The sequence below is a fragment of the Labrus mixtus genome, chromosome 20 (assembly GCF_963584025.1).
Source record: "Labrus mixtus chromosome 20, fLabMix1.1, whole genome shotgun sequence".
NCBI classification, from domain to species: domain Eukaryota; kingdom Metazoa; phylum Chordata; class Actinopteri; order Labriformes; family Labridae; genus Labrus; species Labrus mixtus.
The window spans coordinates 3,227,117-3,245,455 of record NC_083631.1 but is presented as its reverse complement, the minus strand read 5'-3'; the positions used below and the strand labels follow the sequence as shown (position 1 = coordinate 3,245,455).

Below are 18,339 nucleotides of genomic sequence, written 5' to 3'. Positions count from 1 at the left end.
TGAACGCAGACTCTGACCTCATAGGAACAATGATTGCTCATCTCATTTACGCTTGTTAGTGTACACAGTGATGTTGCCCTCGTCAGCAACATAACCTTAGCTGTCTTAAAGAGTCTGAAAACATTGGTCAGTGGGTTGTTTTCTACCCATGTTAAAAAATCATTAAACACATGCTTTCTCCCCCCCCCCCCCCCCCAAAAGTGCAGAAAGAAATGTTGAACTCCCCTCCAGCGAGAACCTTGCCAAAATCACGAGTGATTTCATACCACACTGAAAAAGCAAGCAGTGATTTGTTGTTTTCTAAATGTGGGTGTGTGGCTCTCCGGGGCTAATGTGATTAAGCTCCCGCACAAATAAGTTCAAGTTGAATCCGTTATTAGGGGTTGGACCTGTTAATCCAATTTTTAGATGTGAGCTTACCTCTGCGATCTCTACTGCAAAAAAAAAAAAAAACTGTGATTACTTTCAGCCTGAATGTCACCCAATTTTTACTCATTCCAATGCCACACTCCATTTTAAGATACATTTGATAACTTTTCCTTGAATTTGAAGTCAAAATTAAAAATGTTAAGAATGTATTTCATCCTTTTTTGATCGACTAACAACCTGTCCATCCTGCTCTATTCAACTGAGAATTTCAAAGTTAACCTTTTATGAATAAAAAAAATGAATCCAAGCAGTTATTTCATGCATTTAAAAAAAAGCCATGAAGTAATCAGGGAAAAGATTAATAAAATGAATAGGAAAAAAAACTCAAATAGCAGCATGTAATGAATACCTTTGTGGTAAAGGATCCTTACAGTGTGTAGCATCGCATGGGACAGCACAGCTAAACCCGAGCTCTCCATATATAAACATGCCTTTCTGTGGCTGATATGCATTGGATTAGATGTGAGTGGATTAGAGGAATGTGGAGGCAGGTTGGTGAGAACAGATCACCTAGATTGAAGAGGGATTTTTAACACTTCCAAATGAGATATGAGCACGCATTCAGAGATAAGACGCCGCACATGAAAATGGGTCAATTGTTCTGCAGGTTTAGCTCGTGATTAAGAAGATTACGTTCCACCATCGCAACAACAATGGCAAAGTCAGACAGCGGCCCAGTTGTACTTAGCCACTCCGTCAGCCTGGCTGATCCCTATTCTGTCCTTTCTCACCAACATCCAGACTTTCATGTCTTGAGCGATGGGACTTAAGTACCGAGGCAGTGCTTGTCAGGCTGCAGATTTTCCGCCGGAGCAGAACATAACAAAGTGCAGTGTAATTTGACTCATTCTCAGACCAAAGAGTGTTTTGATGAAAGTTTGTGCGGGTGTCTTGCTGGTCCCTGAACCTCACCCTCCATATTTCAGAGGAGAGAGATTAGAGCAGGAGCACTTAGGCCACAGAGACTGGGCTGCTATTGATTGATCAAACCTGGCCGTTCGGTCCTGGAGAGAAGGGAGGTTTTTCGACACAGTTCTCTATCCCCTCCTAATGAAAGGGAGGCAGAGCTTGCTGTCTCCTTTGATCCAGAAGGGATTAAAATAGTGTTGCTTATGGAAGTAGAAAGATCAGGGCTGCCTGTTTTCGCCGCACTGCTGGGAAATATATACAACTCTCCACTGTGGAGTCTGGGGTTGGGTCAGTTCACAGTGGGGGCAGGACGTCTTATAGTCAACTAATAAGAAAACTGCTCAGTGCTGTGATCGCAAGCATCACTTGCTCCTCTTTTATTTATTTTCAACCTTCGTTTTCTCTCTTCAGTGGGGTTTTTCAAGATATTGGCTGTGCCTCTATATCTCCTTTCTGTGTTTGTTTCTAATTTCCTTCCCAAACCATATCTGTGTTTGCTACCATTACATGTTTCCTGTGTCTACAAACAGTTGTCTTTGTAATGCATCACAGGCTTTACTTTGGCAGCAACAGATCTGATTTCTTTTTTTCTTTTTTTTGACATTGATTCAAACCTGCTTTCCTTGTTGCAAACAGACAGATTGACTGAGATCGTCTTTGATATGCACAACGGCTCCTTGGACAGCTATTTGAAGGAAGTCCTGAAAAAAAAAAAAAAAAACACTAATAAACTTGAAACCACGCTCTCAATAATTAAAGATGATTTTCTCTGGGAGAAAATATTTTGGAGGGGAGTTGGTGAGGTGGAAGGCTTTGATACAGCCTGGAAGCCTTCATAAAAGTTTTAGATGTAGGGAGAGTAATTGACATTTTTCGCAAGTTGGCAGTCAGAACCACACGCGCTTTGCCAAGTGGGCCCTGAAGTTGGTGCGGTCAGTCTCTCGCTCCTTTTCTCTCTTGCTCTCTTCTTTTCTTACTCTCTCTCTTTTACACACACACACACACACACACACACACACACACACACACACACACACACACATGCTCGCTGTCCGATGCATTTTCAGTTGGAGTTGTTTTATGGATTTCCTGCATGGCTCGGTTGAAAATTCAATTAATTGAGCCGTGCTGTGAAATATCTATCAGATCAGGATGTAGTTGCTTTTTCCAGAGAATGAACCAAGCAGTGTTCATATCTGCATGATGCATAGAGAGTGCAAAAAATAAAAAATAAACTACGGTGGAACAGCTGATTTATGCTCGTATCTGCCTGATTTATCTCTGCTGGTGCACACACACATACACAGTGGCAGGCACTTTAGGTGATGAAACAATCGGCCAGGTACTTAAGTTTTCAAGCCTCGGGGCGGTGTGATGTGTACGGTGACATGTGGCTTCGCTATTAACCATGCACTTGTTGTATGCCCGAGTGAGGCCACTGTTTGTGCAGCCTTCAAGCAATTTCCAATGGTCTGTTTATGCTAAATCCAGCCACCAGAGGGTTTATGCATGGCCATTTAACACACACAAACACACACACACACACACACACACACACACACACACACACACACACACACACAGTTTTCCTGTGTGCTACTGCAGAGAGAAGGTGGAGTTGTTAAAGAGACACTGATAGCCGCTGGCAGAAGCTGTAGCTCTGTCTGATTGTTCTCTCTCGGAACGTTGTGCATGAGAGAGCGAAAACACAGCAAGTGGCATCAGCGAGAGAGAGAGAGAGAGAGAGAGCGAGAGAGAGAGAGGGGGGAAGCTCCGTTCATCCTCTTCCCCCAACTACCTGCTCATTAGGTTGGAGACCGGGGAGCTGCGTTAGGCCTGTTAACTGCGCGCCTACCGGAGGAAAAAGCTGACATTATCGCCTATTTATCAGAAGTCGCAGAACTCGTCAATGTGCTACCAGGCATCAATAAATCAGCGATCACTCTGGGCGGTCCTGACTTCTATAGCTTCCTGCCGCCCTGACACACTTTTATATACTCCCTTTTATTCACTTTTTATGTGCTGGGTTGATGTATTTTATCGAGCTAGTTACTACAGAACATAAACTAGGGATTACAACCTTGTGCATAAAAAAAATCTGCCCCCAGAGAGAAATGGAAGCAATCTGTTTTTAATATACCCTACTTCTTATTCTCTGCACTGCCTCCACACTTCACTTTCCGTCACTCAGCCTGACTTCCTTCTCCGCCTCCCGATGTATGCCGAAAAGGAGCAACATTGTTTTTATATCCTATTATCCAGAGTATTTGCCTGGCCTTCTCACCCCTCCGTTTCCCCGGTACCTTTCCGTTTTCTTACCTGTTAAGACTTCCAGAGGCAGCCGCTGTTATCTCCCAGGCTTTCAAACAGCCTGTCACATCCACTAGCTTCTCCCTTCTTCAAAAGCTGTCTCCCACTACTTTTCTGGATGCACTCCCTGCGGTTGCTAATGCCTATTGGGAGGCGCAGTCGGCGATGTCAAACTTGGAAAAAAACAGAGGGAACCAACACAGGGGTCAGAAGAATGATGGAAAGAAGGCCAGAGGTATGATTGAAAGACTGAGGGGGGGCTGCTGCAATAAGGTTGTTATTTATTTCTTTCCTTCTGTTTCCAGAGCTGACGTTATTGATTTTTTAACCTGAAACACAGCCACAGTAGAACCTTCCATCGTCCTATGGATTGGAATTGATTGCCTTGAGGCTCTCTTGTCCTGTAAATATTTGCAAGGCTTTATTGATTCCATTAGCAGCTGGCTCCTATTTGTGACAATGCTATGGATGGTTGCTGTTGGTGGGACTTGACCAATGGTGGGAGGCTGGTGCCTTTTTCCACAGCACGTTAATGTCTTGTTTCACACGTGTATTGTTGTATACGAGCTTTCATCGCAGCCATTATAAGGCGAATGGTCATTGTTTGAATTGTGTCCCACCTTTTGAAAGCAAGCCTTTCAGGTGGATGATTTACAAGCTCACAGCCCTTCTCATTAGTGCATTTATCCATCTCCAAAGAAGGCATCGATACTCTATTTACTGCCAGGTGCTTCTGTCTATACGTTTCTGTAGAGACTTTTTTTTTGGTTGGATGGTATAAAGGGCCTAACCTTGGACGTGACCCTCACTTGCCAAAGCTGATTTCCACATGATAGACATTGAAGGGAGGAGTTCTAAAAGAGCTGTTGTCTCACTCTCGTAAAGCCCGGACACAATGCTCGTATAGGGGCCAATGATGTACAGCATATATAGACTGTGGGTGTATCATCTAAGGAAGCGAGGTGCCGGGAGAGCGCCGCTTAAGAGCACATGGGAGAGCAAGGTGGCCCACGCACTGCTGCTCTGTTAACCCGCATCTCCTCAAACTCCCCACCTCCTGCATATTCTCCTGTTGTCTCAGGAACACAAAGACTATTTTCAGGCAGCCAATCCACAGAAGAGTGGGAAACTGCAGCCCTGCATGCCCCTAAAAGCCTTCATGACTTTTTAATCGGTGGCTCAGGGCTCTGCGTCCGGCGGTTGGAGAGTGGACCCCACAGCTAGAGCTGGGCTCCACGGAGGGATCAAATCCCCCCCGCCTGAATCTCAGGCCTGTCAAAGCAGTCAGGCATGGAGGCATCGGACGGGTGGCATCTGAAGGTGAGAGAGGGGGAGAGAGAGAGAGGGATTTGGCAGTGGAAAAGAGCAGTTTGCGGTTGAGTAGGGCGCATGGTAGAAGGGAGCCAGGAGGGTATGTTTGTAAAGAGAGAAAGAATTTATGTGAAACTGCTGAGAGAAGGAATAGCCCTGCACCAAAATAGCAATTTCTGAGGTGAGAAAGAGTTTGTTCAGTGGAGTCGTAAGAGAAAAGTGATGTATGTGCGTGTGTTTGTGTGTGCAGGGTACATCGGTAGCACAGCATTTGGAGGTGATGGATCGTTACAGCATACCAAACAGAGTGGGAAAGGTGGGTGGTGGATTTTATTGGAGAGCTGGAAAGGTTTTGTGATGAATAATAGTCATGAGTGAATTGGTCATTGTCAGAACCCTCTAGAGCCTATTGAATCAGCAAGGCAAGGGTTTTACAATGAGCTTCAGCCATGAAGATCGGCCTGTTGGGTCGTAATAGATGGAAAGTGAGTTGATGGAGGCAGGAGGTACAATAGATGAGGCTGGCTCTCACCGCTGGAGCGGCATTTGTCTGTGGGGAAATGGGCCTCAGGAGAGACCTGTGTTCCGCCCACACGCTGTGCAGAGATCAGAGAGCAATATGGATGCATTTGATGATCACATACAAGCGTGCACTATGGCACAGGTGCACACACACACACACATACAATAGGACTCAGGAAGTAAACACGCTGCATGGGTAGCATGCTGGCTAATGATACCCTGTTGACCCACCGTTAATGATCCCCCTCAACTCAGCCAGGAACATGATGCGCTTTGATCTGTCTGTCATTAAAGGACTGTGGAGTACATGCACGTCTCTTTAATCTGATGAAGAATTCAGATATACATGGATCAACTCACAGGAGACACACAAACACACACACACACACACACACACACACACACACACACACACACACACACACACACACACACACACAAACCCAGGTTTGCAGGCATGTATCCACAAATGAATAATTATACACGCACACACTCACATGTGAAGACACCTAATGTTTAACTGCGCCCACACATCTGCATTTTTTGTGTATTAAGGTCAACAAGTATGCAGGCGCTTACAAAGTTAGGCTTTTACGCACTCTCACACACACACACACACACACACACACACACACACACACACACAGACACAGACAGCACAAAAAGCCCTTGAATCCATGACAGAGATTAAACATGTCATTTACTCGCTGTGGTAAAAGAGCAGTAATAAATAAAACAGATGATTTATTAATATCCACTTGTAATCCACTGCATTATATGTGTATTAAAGCACATTACTTACCATGGCATGGTGAGCGGTAAAGTGCTTCTAATAAAATTCTTAAGTGCCTACAGGCATTTCAAAGCAGCGGCAGCAAATCTCGAAGCAGAATCTCCTCCGTGTCTCACTAATGGGACTGATGTAAATATGTTCATTTGTGAATCTTCCTTCCAATTTAGCAACGCTCACATTGTAGATGAAGATTATCCTGGGATTATGAGGTTAGAAAAAAAATGCTATTTGATGTGTATTTATGCACGGCTTATAGATGTAGTAATATGGAATTAGGTCCCCATCATGGGCGGAATATACAAATGTGAAAGAAAAAAAAAAGTGTCCTCCCCCCATCTGTGTCCCCGTCAGGTTGTCATTGAGAGATATTCATTTTCCAAAAGTGGAAATTTACCAGACGTTTATGATGCAAATCACAAGCTATAACTCTGTGTGGTGTGGAGAGCCGCATTAAGCCTTCAAATCACTCATGCTGCCGCTTGGGCTCCATGTACTTTATGCCACATCGGCTTGATCGTACGCGTGTATTTCAGCGTGTGATTGCAGCCAACAACATTCAATGCCTCCCGCCTCGCAGGTCCTCAGAAGTGGAGAAAGTTCAGTGAATTATAGACATGGTTTGTTTTACACTGGTGTGTTAAGAGCAGTGATGGGAATATTTCAGTAACACAGCATGTGGGAAAATGCTCTCCGAATACATTAACCTGATGGAAGATGGTGTTACTATTTAAATTTATGTAATTTTTAATGATAACCTCCAGGAATATGTGACATTGTGTGAAGACTGAAACTGCTGTGGTTGTAATTCCTATTTTTTTCTAATATCAAGAGCTCTTGCATATGAATAAGACCGTGTCATAAAAAAAAAATAGAGCTAACCTTGGTTTTTCCTTTTTGCAAATTCCAAACTTATTTACAGCTTCCCATTCTTCACACCCTCTTGCATATGAGAAGGAAAAATGTTACCATGTTGAGGTGCAAGAGAGTTGAAGTTTCAAATCCAGAATGGGACAGAGTGCATTTTCCCTTTAGCAAGGTTCTTAATATTTACTCCCGTCCCAAATGGAAGAAACCAACCCTGCCAACATCTATGCAGCAACACTTGGAGCAAAGTAAGCTTGAGTGCAAGCCTAAGAATATCATAAGAAAAACATCATCAGCCTCTTTTATTGGATAGCGTCGTTGGCAAAGGGATCCAAGCTGGAGCTCGTGCCATTGTTATGAAATCTATTGATCCACTGCAGCGGTATGTGGTTTTGTTTTCTTGTTAGACAGCTTGCATTTTTTTAACAAGATGACTCAATGTTTACAAGTGGAAGTGTGGGCCTGTTGTGGACAGATGACAGGATTTTAGAAGGATAAGTTTGATTAAGTATATGGGGAATTTGATTGTAACAAACAAATGAATTGGTTATCCTTAAATGTGTTCTTCATTAACCGAGAGAAATATACTCTATAATGTTCTGGTTTGGACTGTGAGGATAAAGCGTCTCATCATCCTTTATTAATTTCATTTTCAGGCGTGCATAATTTCATCGTATTCACTTAGGCTGTGATTATGCACACCCGATTTTAACAAGTCGTATTTTTCACACTAAACCATCCAGGATCATGTGGAGGGGGCACAACAATTAGTATCTCTGACTAAGATTTTTTTCCCCCACGCTTTGTACAAATTGCATGCATCTCACTGAGCAGCCGCTACTGTATCTCATAATTGAGATGAGCAATGTGGTGTGAAGTCATGTACGAACCAGCCAAACGCTTCCATTAGCATAATGTCAGGGCGTTCAGATCTTTGTCTGCCTGCTGGCATAGTGGCTGCCTGTCTTTACACAATACCACCAAGCTGTGTTCTGTCGTTCCTTGCTTGAGGCAGGGGGGGCATGTGCACTTCAGACGCAAAGGAGTCTCTTCCCCCTGCGTCGATGCCACAGAGGTCACCGATGAGGCCTGGCGGGGATGTTGGGTATGGAGGCTGACAGCTTTGAGGATCCATCTTAAGGAAGTGATTTGGGGCTGATGGCGTGGCTATCACACCATCACAGAGCAGGTCTTGGTTCTCTAGCATGGATGATGGGAGAAAATAGTGGTCAGAGGGGCTCTCCCTGTAATGTGCTGTAGAGAGGCAGTGATGTGACAAGCTCTACTCTGTCAGCTCTCACACTCCAGAGGTCTCCATTAGGAGCAGGGAGTCTGAGCTCCCACAGGCTTTGCTGCTTACAAAGGTGATGATCCTGCTTCACATCACCTCAAACCACCCCCACCAAAAAATCGCACACAAAAAAAATCCCATCCCATCTTCCATCCACTCTTCAAATCTACTCATCTTTCATCTCCATCTCTTCCCAGCAGACGATCTGTTTTTTGCTCAATTGAATCAGTGTGACGCATTGTCAATTTAAGAAACTCCTGAGATGCCAATGCCGGGCGTGGATGATGCATTGACACCGGAGAAGGTGTTTGTCTTCTGCAGAAACAGGTAAATAAAGCATTGCCAATACCGATTGCCGTTCACGCTTTCTCCCAGAGGAAGGAAGTGAGACAGACAGCCAGGCTGTGTAAATGTAATGAAGGGAGATAATAATTCTTTTCTCTGTCAGCTGCTCTCTGCCATTAGCATTTACTGCCAGCCCCTGCCACTCACTGCTTGGCGCCCATGCACTCTGCCACACTGATAAGAATCACAATCACCAGCCTTTCCACACGCATATATTACAATGGCAGCCGCCCCTGATACCTCGCACCTAGCAAAACACTATTAGCATGCCAGCGGTATCTCTTAAATTCACAGATTCAAAGGGATCGGCTGGGGAGAAAGGCACGGATGGGACATGGCAGTTTGAGTCCATGCATTTTGTCTGATAATATTCTGGTGTCTGTCTTTTTTAAACACGCAGGTATAAACACACAAGGAAGAGCATATTTACTTGTTTTTTTATGCACAGGCACACAACCTGCATGCGCACTTGTGAACGGGTGCTGACAGGTATTCATAATGTCAAGAGCAAAGATGAATCTCTCCTCAAGAAAAGTACAACTCTATCTTTATTTTAATGGTGGGAGGGAAAGATCCAGTTAGTGTCTGGTGCATCAGGGCAATTAAATCAAGGTTTTTTTTTGTGATGTACTTGTTCGTGGAGCTGCCCACAGAGGTCCCAGGATGGACAGACAACGCAGCATCGCAGGTGCATCTGATCATCTCCATCTCAATGCGTGTGAAGTAATGTTTCCCCCACCATACCATCCACTAATTAGGATCTAATTATCCGGGCTAGTGTAAACAATCGCAGCAGATGGCATAGCGCGCAGTATTAACTCTAATGACCCGGGGCCCTGTGGAATTCACATTTCAGCGCGTTTGTTTATTTTCCTCCATTAGTCTTTGCCCTACTTTCTAAATTCACTTAGGCCTATTTCCAACCTTCTCTTGCCTTGAGAAAAAGTGGCCCGCCTCCTATTCCCGATGCTGCTCTAGTTGTTGTTTTTTTTTATTTGCCGTTGCTTCCACTTATTGTCGTTTATCTGTTTTTTGTTGCCTTTTCTCTATTGTTCTCAATTAGCTCTCACAGAGATCAAGTGAGAATTTGTACCCATTGTCTCCCCCACCCATCACTATCTCCCCTCTCCCTAGTGAGAAGAGAAAGTCAGAGAAAGAGATGTATGTGATCTGGCACACTAAAAAAAACCTTTACTTCTTCTCCCAAACTGTAGAAGCCTGTTTCACCTGGGAAATAATACTGTGATGTCAGTCACACACGCACTACAACGGATGGGAAGCCTGGATTATTTCCCATTGTTTTCCACCCTAAAAAAGCTCTGCAAACCTCACTTCTGTAAGAAGTAACACTTTCATATATCTTGTCCTTAGAAAGGAAGAAATTGCCATAGTGTCTGGCTTACATTTCTAAGTTGATACATTGATCTGTTGGCTCCGAGAATATGCTCACAGCTCAGTGCTGCAAGACATAAATCTTATCAGTGTCACAACGTCAGACAAGAATCCGTGCTTTGTCTTTTACAAAGCTACGACTATCCCTCTGTGATTTAAGACACAACTTTCTTACAACCAGCTACAGTTGTTCGGCTGCGGTTTTTGCTGCTGTTCATCGGACATGGCTGAGCTGACTCGAGGCACGATGCTGCAGAGGGCGTGTAATGGTGGCCGTGGGTGTGTGAGGTCTCATTAATTGACGCCGGGCCTTGTGCCTGTGCTCCTCTGCGTGCCGTGTTCCCTGCCAGGAGCTGGACTTGCTAATTAGGCTCCTGGATATCACAGACACGTCCCGAGGTACGCCATACAATATACTGTGAGTGACTCAGAAAGAAGAGTGCGAAAGGGGAGGGGAGAGCGGGGCAGTAAGGGGGAGGAGGGGGGAGGGAGAGACAAGGAATTAGGAGTAAAGCAGACAGACAGAAAAGGATGGAGGGACATCTTGACTGAGATCTGTGAAGAAAAGTATGTGAGGAAAGAGAGAGAGATGACAACTGATGAGGGAGCAAGGAGAGAGAGTATAGAAAACTACTGTACTGGGAGATATCAAGGCGGCCAAGGGAGAGAGACTGCCATAACACACAGAGAGAATACCATTATGTGGCGGGGGAAAGAGGAAAGAAACTTAGGATGGGAAGAGAAAAAGAAGAAGAAAATCAAAAAGAAAAAGGTACTTTGAGACAGACAGAGCATGGCAGTGAGGAAGAGGAAGACACTCAGAGGAGCAGCGAAGCAAACAGAGAAGAATCCCTAACAGAAAAGAGTTTGTGTGCGACTGTGAATTTGTCTGCGCTGCCCTCTGGAGTGTGTGTCCAGATAATTCAATCTGCTGCCCAGTGACTGGCCTCTCCGCTCCATCTTCACTCCTAATTAAATCTCCATTTGTTGGCTGCATGCTACTGCTTCTAATTGTGTTGCTGTAGCATCAGATAGGTACACCTCAACCCACATACACACACAAACACACACACACACACAGACCCCACGGCAAGTGGGATCCCACTACCGTCACTGCGCTACATTACACCTCAATTAATCACACATCAATTACACATCAATTAACCCGTAGCGATCCACTAAACACAGCTGGGACGCCGGCAGTATTTCATCTGAGGGGACCTGAGGACTTTTTCTTCCGAGACATCAAAGCAGACGCATCATTTTTTTTTTTTTTTTAAAGCTTAAAAAGAAAATCCATATCCCTTCTTCGTCTCTTCCTCAGAGTATTGAGCACGACTGTTCCAGCTTTTTAAAGTCATGCTACTTGGGCCATGAAGTCTATATTGCCACAGCACAGTTACCCAGAGATCTTGTGTAGTTTGCAGTCCTACAAACATGTTGAAGGGACTATAAATATGAAGAGGGGGAGGGACATATCGAGCTCTGACGGACTGGCACTCGCATGCGGCATGCAGATGTTGATCCATGGGCCATTTTCTGAAATGAATATAGGGGTTGATGGAGGTTCTCCGTCTCCCTCTCCCCGTCTTTCAAGCCTGGCCTGCTTGTTTGGCTGTAATGGGTCGCTTCACCTTGCTGCCTAGTGTTGGAGGACACCCTCCTCTTCTCTCTTTTACCCCCCCCCCCACGCCTCACAGTCTCTCACCTTGTACTGTGCCTACATCACTTCCCGATCTCGAAACTCTGCATATCTCTCACCATCTTTCCCAGCGTCACTCCATCTTCGTCCTCTCTGTCTCTTTCTTGTACACGCTCTTTCTTAATCCCTCCCTTTGTGTCCGCCTGCTTTCTGACTCACCTAAGTGATGGAGTGTAAATCGGTGTGGTGCCTGTTGTCCTGGTGACAGCAGCTTGTGACAGAGTGACAGATCAGTCTGACCTTCAGGACGGGCTATGTTTTCATGGGGGGAGGTGTGAATATCTGTAGGTGTGTGTGTTGGTGTGTGTGTTGGTGTGTTTGCAGAGCTTCATTTTCCTGGCTCAAAGATGCTCAGATCAACTTGTAAAGCAACAAATGAACCTGAGAAGACAACTCAGCATGTGTGTGTGTGTGTGTGTGTGTGTGTGTGTTTGCATTTGATGTGTGTGTGCATTTTGTGCACGTGTGTACCCATAAGGGAAATGTTTCATCAGCTTTTAAGATGCTTTTAACCTCCCTCCATCGACCACACAACACAAAACCTTTTCACCAACCCATTACTAGGCCAAGGTCAGTGCCATGACTGTTACATAACCCCCATCAGAGAGGCTAACCATGACCCGTCTCGCGCGTTAAAGTCCAATTGTGGAGGCTAAAGGATAGCTCTAAATTTTCCTGGGTGACACACGATGCACCACAAGGCGGATTGGAGGAGGTGGATGGTGCAGGGGAGTTGTGTCTTTTTGGAACGTGTGTGTCTCAGAAGAGAAAAGAAAGGTGTAGAGCCAGAAAGCAGAAAGGGTGGTAAAGTGAGTGAGGTCTGGAGAAAAAAGTGAGTGGATATCAAGAGTGGACCTCAAAATGTTTCAACAGGCAGGGGCTCCACTCTATCGATGCATTTCAGTGATACAGTTGTTGCTGAGTGCCACCTAGGATGTGGTTACATCGGTTCAATCGCAGGTGCCTGAGGATTAAACAGCAGGCAGGAAGAGCTCCCTGCTGCTGGAGAGGAGCAGGGGTAAGGAGGTGAGCGCCCAAAATAAGCAAGAGAAAAGATACAAGACAAAAGTGGAATGTGAACACCATCTGTGTGATTGCATGCCAGCATGGCACGATGGGGAGCACAATGGGCCTCGGTTTTATAAAGCCAATGCCTGTGGTCTTTGTCTTCCAGCTATTAAAATTCTGCGTATGCAGCGGGGGGACCCGGCTGGAGCCATGCCACCATTCAACCTCAGCTGTCAGGTTAGAGTAAGGTGTTTTATATCTGCGGTGAATAGGCCGCGGTGGTCCAGCTTGACTGTTGGGGGCAGCTGCTACACACAGCAGCCACATGAAAGCCATCCCGGTCCTCCCATGCCGCTTTTTGGTCTTCCCTAGATCTGTCGACCCAGTTCGGTTGCCTTTTTATTTGTGCTCAAAGTGATGCAGGAATTCCCCGGTACAGAACAACGGCCCTCTGGCTTTCCATCTGGATATGAAGCCTGCGTCATGCACTGCCATGAATCCAAAATGCACCAGGGTCCCTTTGTTCATGACAGTAAAGGAGGAAGCGACAGTTCTTCCCAGCCAGTGCTGTTCCAATTCCTACTCCCGTCTCTGCATGAGGGATGGTAGCTTCTCCTTCTCGCAGTGCAGCCAATCACAAGTACACAAGGTCTCCAGTAATTAAGCCGAGTCTATAGTCCCCTTTTTGTACATTCCTGTGTTTGTGTCTTCAGGCTCTGTTCTGTTGCTCTAATACAAGTTGACAACTGAGACAAATTACGGATCACATCAAAGTGGAGGCAAACACATCGACCTGACACATTAGTGACAAAAGCGTACTCATCAACAATGAGCCATCTCTACTGTACATACTGTACGTATCAACAAAGCATTGTACTGTAAGTGCCTATACAAGTGATCTCCATGAGCAAAAATAGACACAGATGGTCCCAGATTGACGTACACATACAACCACTCTGCATACACTTAAAGGGTGAAGAAATCTGAGGAAACTGAGAGAACACACCTGAATGGCATACAGTGTTTGTCTTCCTCAGACACAAATATGTTGGCGTTCGATCGCGGTGGCTCACTGTGAAGAGCGACCTCACCGCGAAGTGACCCCAGAGAGTGGTTCTCTGTTGGAAACTCATCTGATCCCAGAGCCCAATGTGCGGAGGAATAGGCCCTATCTGATCCTTTCCTCAGCAGTGGGAACGGTTAGCGCTCAGTGGTCAGCTGCAATTTCAGTTCTCGCCGAGTCTCGAAAAGGAGATCACTTCTCGAGTGTGTTACAATCTGTGGAATCTGTGGAACAATCTTTGTGATGTTAAAACGTCCCCCCCCCCCCCCTCTTCCTTGCTGTTGTTGTCCCTGAGAATATACACTTTTCTTTAGCAGTGGAATTTTGTCACAAGTTCTGCAGATAGCGACTGTTTGGGGATTTATAATCGGAGTCCAACTGGATGGGCAATTTGAGGCAGAAACGGATGTGAACACATAAAATTGCACTCAAACTGCTTACCACGGCGATGATTCCTGTGCCCTCAATTTCCCAGTTATGTCATTTCACATCGGTAACTTGGTATTATGTATATTTCTTGCTTCAGACGATTAATGTGCGAGTCTGGGTTTGGCGTTTACGGGTCTCTAATGGAGGCATGTTGATGGAGCTGCATTGCTAAGTGCACAATGCCACAGAGCCCCTAAACCAGCTGGGAGTGGTTGGTGATGCCTGTGCGCATTTGTTCAGGCATAAGTGAATGTTCTCGGGTTGTCTGTGTGTGTGTGTGTGTGTGTGTGTGTGTGTGTGTTTACATTGTGTGTGTGTGTTTACAGAGTGCCTTTTTTTTGTGTATGTGCGTGTTTCAAGTGCGAGTGCATTTTTCTGGTGGATGGAATTACCATAAAGCCACCACTCCAGCAGCATGTGCTTGGGGAAAATGTGGATGGCTCCTCCATTGGAGCTCAAACAGGGATCAATTTCAAGTGCCTGGTCGGGTTTGGTGGTGATTGTTTCTGAGGGCTTTTTTTTTGTGGTTTTTTTGCAATGGTGGTAGAAAGAACAGATTAGCCAGGTAGAGGAGTGTTGTTGCTACCAAACAGTGAAAAATGTTGGGACTGGTTTGGAAACAGAGAGCGATGAATTGGCTGTTGTTTGTTTGCCTCTGTTTATGAGTGCTGTGCTTGTGGGTTATAGATTGGGGAGTAAGCTGCAGCTTTCGGAAGTGTGCTGGTGTGTGTGTGTGTGTGTGTGTGTGTGTGTGTGTGTGTGTGTGTGTGTGTGTGTGTGTGTGTGTGTGTGTGTGTGTGTGTCGGGTTTTTCTGTGTCTATGTGTGTCTATGCACTCTGAGTGCATGGCTGCTTGTGTGAAACACAGAGGTGCACAGTCATTCTTTTATTTACAGTTTCAATCAGGTTCAATTTTCTGTCTCCTCTTCCCTGCTCGGCACGCCTGCCCTCACATGCACTCCCTTCCGCCCGCTGCCGCCACACCATCCTCTGTTTCAGCTCCATAAGTCTCTGGTGTGAACTTGCGTACGGACGTGGGGAGAGACGGTGAGGAAGGAGCTCCAGTAATCAGACATGAGAGTGAGTCAGCTAGTGTGGAAGACCTAGAACCAGGCGTGCTTGAGGCCTTGGCGGCTTACTGCAACTATTAATACAGACTTTAATTAGCCCGCCACAAACACTGGCACAATCGGCTCAGTGTCGCCCGTGGCTGGTGAGGCAGACAGATCAATAGGTCTGATCATGCCTTTTTCATCAGCTCAAATGAAAGCACTTTGTCTCCGAGCTGAGCCCTGGACCTTGTGTATCACCTTAAAGGCTTTCTGCGACTGCACTGGCTGTGTGCAGTGTTGCGGATGGGGCTTGTATAATCTGGCTGCATTAGGGAACTATAAAGATAAATGAAGGGAAGCACAGAGCATAACTCATCCTGTCAGAGAAGGGGGGTTTAAGGCTGTGAAACTTTGTGTTTTCTAAACCCAGCCCCTACCCCCATGGCTTCCCAGTTTCACACTCTTTCTTCCTCCTACTTGCTTGCGTTTCTTTTTTTTTTTTTTTTTTTTTGTGTTTGTGAACAATCTCGGCTGTATTTTTCTCCATCTGCTTTCTGTCTATTTTCTCTCCCAACCTCTTTCAATCTCCCTTCTCCCTCCCCGTCTCTCCACTCTCTCTTCTCCCATCCTTTTTAGTGATCTAGAGGTATGGACGTGTTCATTTACACTCCCTCTGCTGCACAAATTGCTCCTCTATACCTCTTTGCCAGCGCGTTTCAAATGAAATAAAAGAGTAAGCTGCTTTTGCAGTAACAACTTATTCCATGTGCTTTTTTGGCAGGCTTCTCTGTTGACCTTCAAGTTCCCCAATCAGTGCACAAGAAAAATGGAAATAGCTTGTTCTGAGCCCTCATTTCCTGTGAATTGCTGGAATTGTGTTGTGTGTCTGCTCGGAGGGGTTACTGAATCACCGCCTTTTTCACCAACTATTCTCTGCTTTTCTTTTTTTTCTTTTCTGTCAGTCTTTTCTTGTGTCTTTTTATATCACAGTAACCCTTTTTTTGTCTGTCTTGTCCCACTTTTCAATAGATGATGTCCCACCTTATTTCAAGATGGAGCCTCCTCAAACACAGGTTCATCTGGAGGGAAACCGCCTGGTCCTCACCTGCATGGCAGAGGGCAGCTGGCCGCTGGAATTCAAATGGATCTACAATGGCACCGAGCTGACACGCTTCTCCCTGGAGTACAGGTGAGGAATGCAACCCTGTCTGCCAGAACTGATTCTCTTATCTTTTTTTGATTATTATTATTCATCATCTATAATTAGCTTACTACACAAGGACATTTCAGCAGCGTTTAATTGTAACTAATAGCTCAATTGCTCATTTTTATTCATATTCGTGACTCATTTCTATGGAATTATTCAGGACCGATTTGGCTGCATGTCTCCCTTGAGACATAACAACCTGCGTTCGGGGGATTGTCAGATTTATTCCCGATTTGTATCTCGCACCGTATTCAACATTCAGAGATAGTGGGAGCTGATAACTATTCTACTCTCTGCTGTTTGTTCAAACTATCATCGCCTGCAACAAAACCTCACAATGCATATTGTTTATCAGATTGTATAGCGTGTGGATGTTGGCCTACTCCGCGATGTCAGCAGAAAGATATTGTTTCACTGACCGGGGAGTTCTTCAGGGCACTTACTTCAGCCTGTAAACACAACGCTGAGCAGTTTTACTAACAGCGCAGGAGTGTGGCAGGAAAAAAGCCTCAGCCTGCGTTAACAAGGCGTCTCTTTGTGTGTCTGCGCCTATGCATCAGTACGCCTATGTACTGTATAAGTGTGCTAACAGGTTCCAGTTCCAGTCCATAGAAAACGTCATTCTCTCTCTCACTCAAGGTGTTTTTTTTTTTATTTTTCTCTCTGCTCCACTCACAGTCAGACTCCTCCCTGAGACATGGACAGACACTCTCTGGTGGCATTGTCTGATTGCTATCAGGAGCTACAACCCTCCTTAACCGCACACTCATTCCTTCCCCTGTCCGTCTCTCTACCTCTCTCAAATCCTCTCCCTCTCCCACTGTCTCACCCCTCATCTTCTTCTTTTTTTTTTTTTTTTTACTCAGCATTTGGCTGAGCTCTCACGTGGCTTAGTCTCTGGGTCTGCTTTGCAGGCCAGCCCTCTGCTTGTTATTCTTCACCAGCCCTGATCAAAGAGGAGAACTGGAATCCATTTAATCAGACCCCCTACACCCCCTCACCCCACCCACCCACAACCACCACCACCACCACCACCACCACCCTTATCCAAATTGCAGTGCAGAGGGGAACATGGCAGGGGCGGACAACACACTCCTTAGTGGCTGTAGCAAACCAATTAAAAGGGGACTCTGCTCTGGGGTTGTCTCGCTCGCATTTCACACAGCCCATTTAACATGAATGCACATGAGGGGATAGACAGACAGACTGTATATGGCTGCACATGTGAGAGTTGCTCGTATGATTGTATTCCCCTGACTGGAGATACAAGATAACAATGAGGTTTTTGTGAGTCCTGCCAGTCTGGAGCTCTGCTGTCTTTGCTGTACACTCCAAGGAGAGCTTTAAAAAAAAACAAAAAAAACACATTTCCCCTGCTTTAGTTTGCTATTTACCGGGAAGAAGTACATCAGCAACAAATCTACCTTCAAGGCTTCTCGAAGTAGAATGCCATTTAAGACGTGCTTAAGGTGCCCAGTGAAACATCTCCATTAATTTAGCATCTTGAGAGTGGCGGACAAAAGAGCCGCCGAGATGACAAATGTCGCTGTCTGTCATGTTGATGATGACTAACGGCACTTTGTTTTTATGTGTGCCCGTTAGGTACTTGATCCCGACGCTGGACCGAGCGCATGCTGGCCACTACCGCTGTATTGTGAGGAATCGAGTGGGTGCTATAATGCAGTGCAGCACTGAAGTGCAGGTCGCCTGTA

At 45.5% G+C, this 18,339-nt stretch overlaps 1 protein-coding gene across 4 annotated transcripts in view; it reads left to right on the top strand.

The window, feature by feature from the left end:
• The window catches only part of sdk2a (sidekick cell adhesion molecule 2a), a 91,678-nt gene that overhangs the window by 31,031 nt on the left and 42,308 nt on the right, over positions 1 to 18,339 (top strand). For all 4 annotated transcript variants that reach the window (XM_061026579.1, XM_061026580.1, XM_061026578.1 and 1 more), the window contains exons 2-3: positions 16,450 to 16,609; positions 18,230 to 18,336. In XM_061026579.1, the coding sequence (XP_060882562.1) occupies positions 16,450 to 16,609; positions 18,230 to 18,336 (267 nt within the window). The remainder of the gene's footprint in view (positions 1 to 16,449; positions 16,610 to 18,229; positions 18,337 to 18,339) is intronic.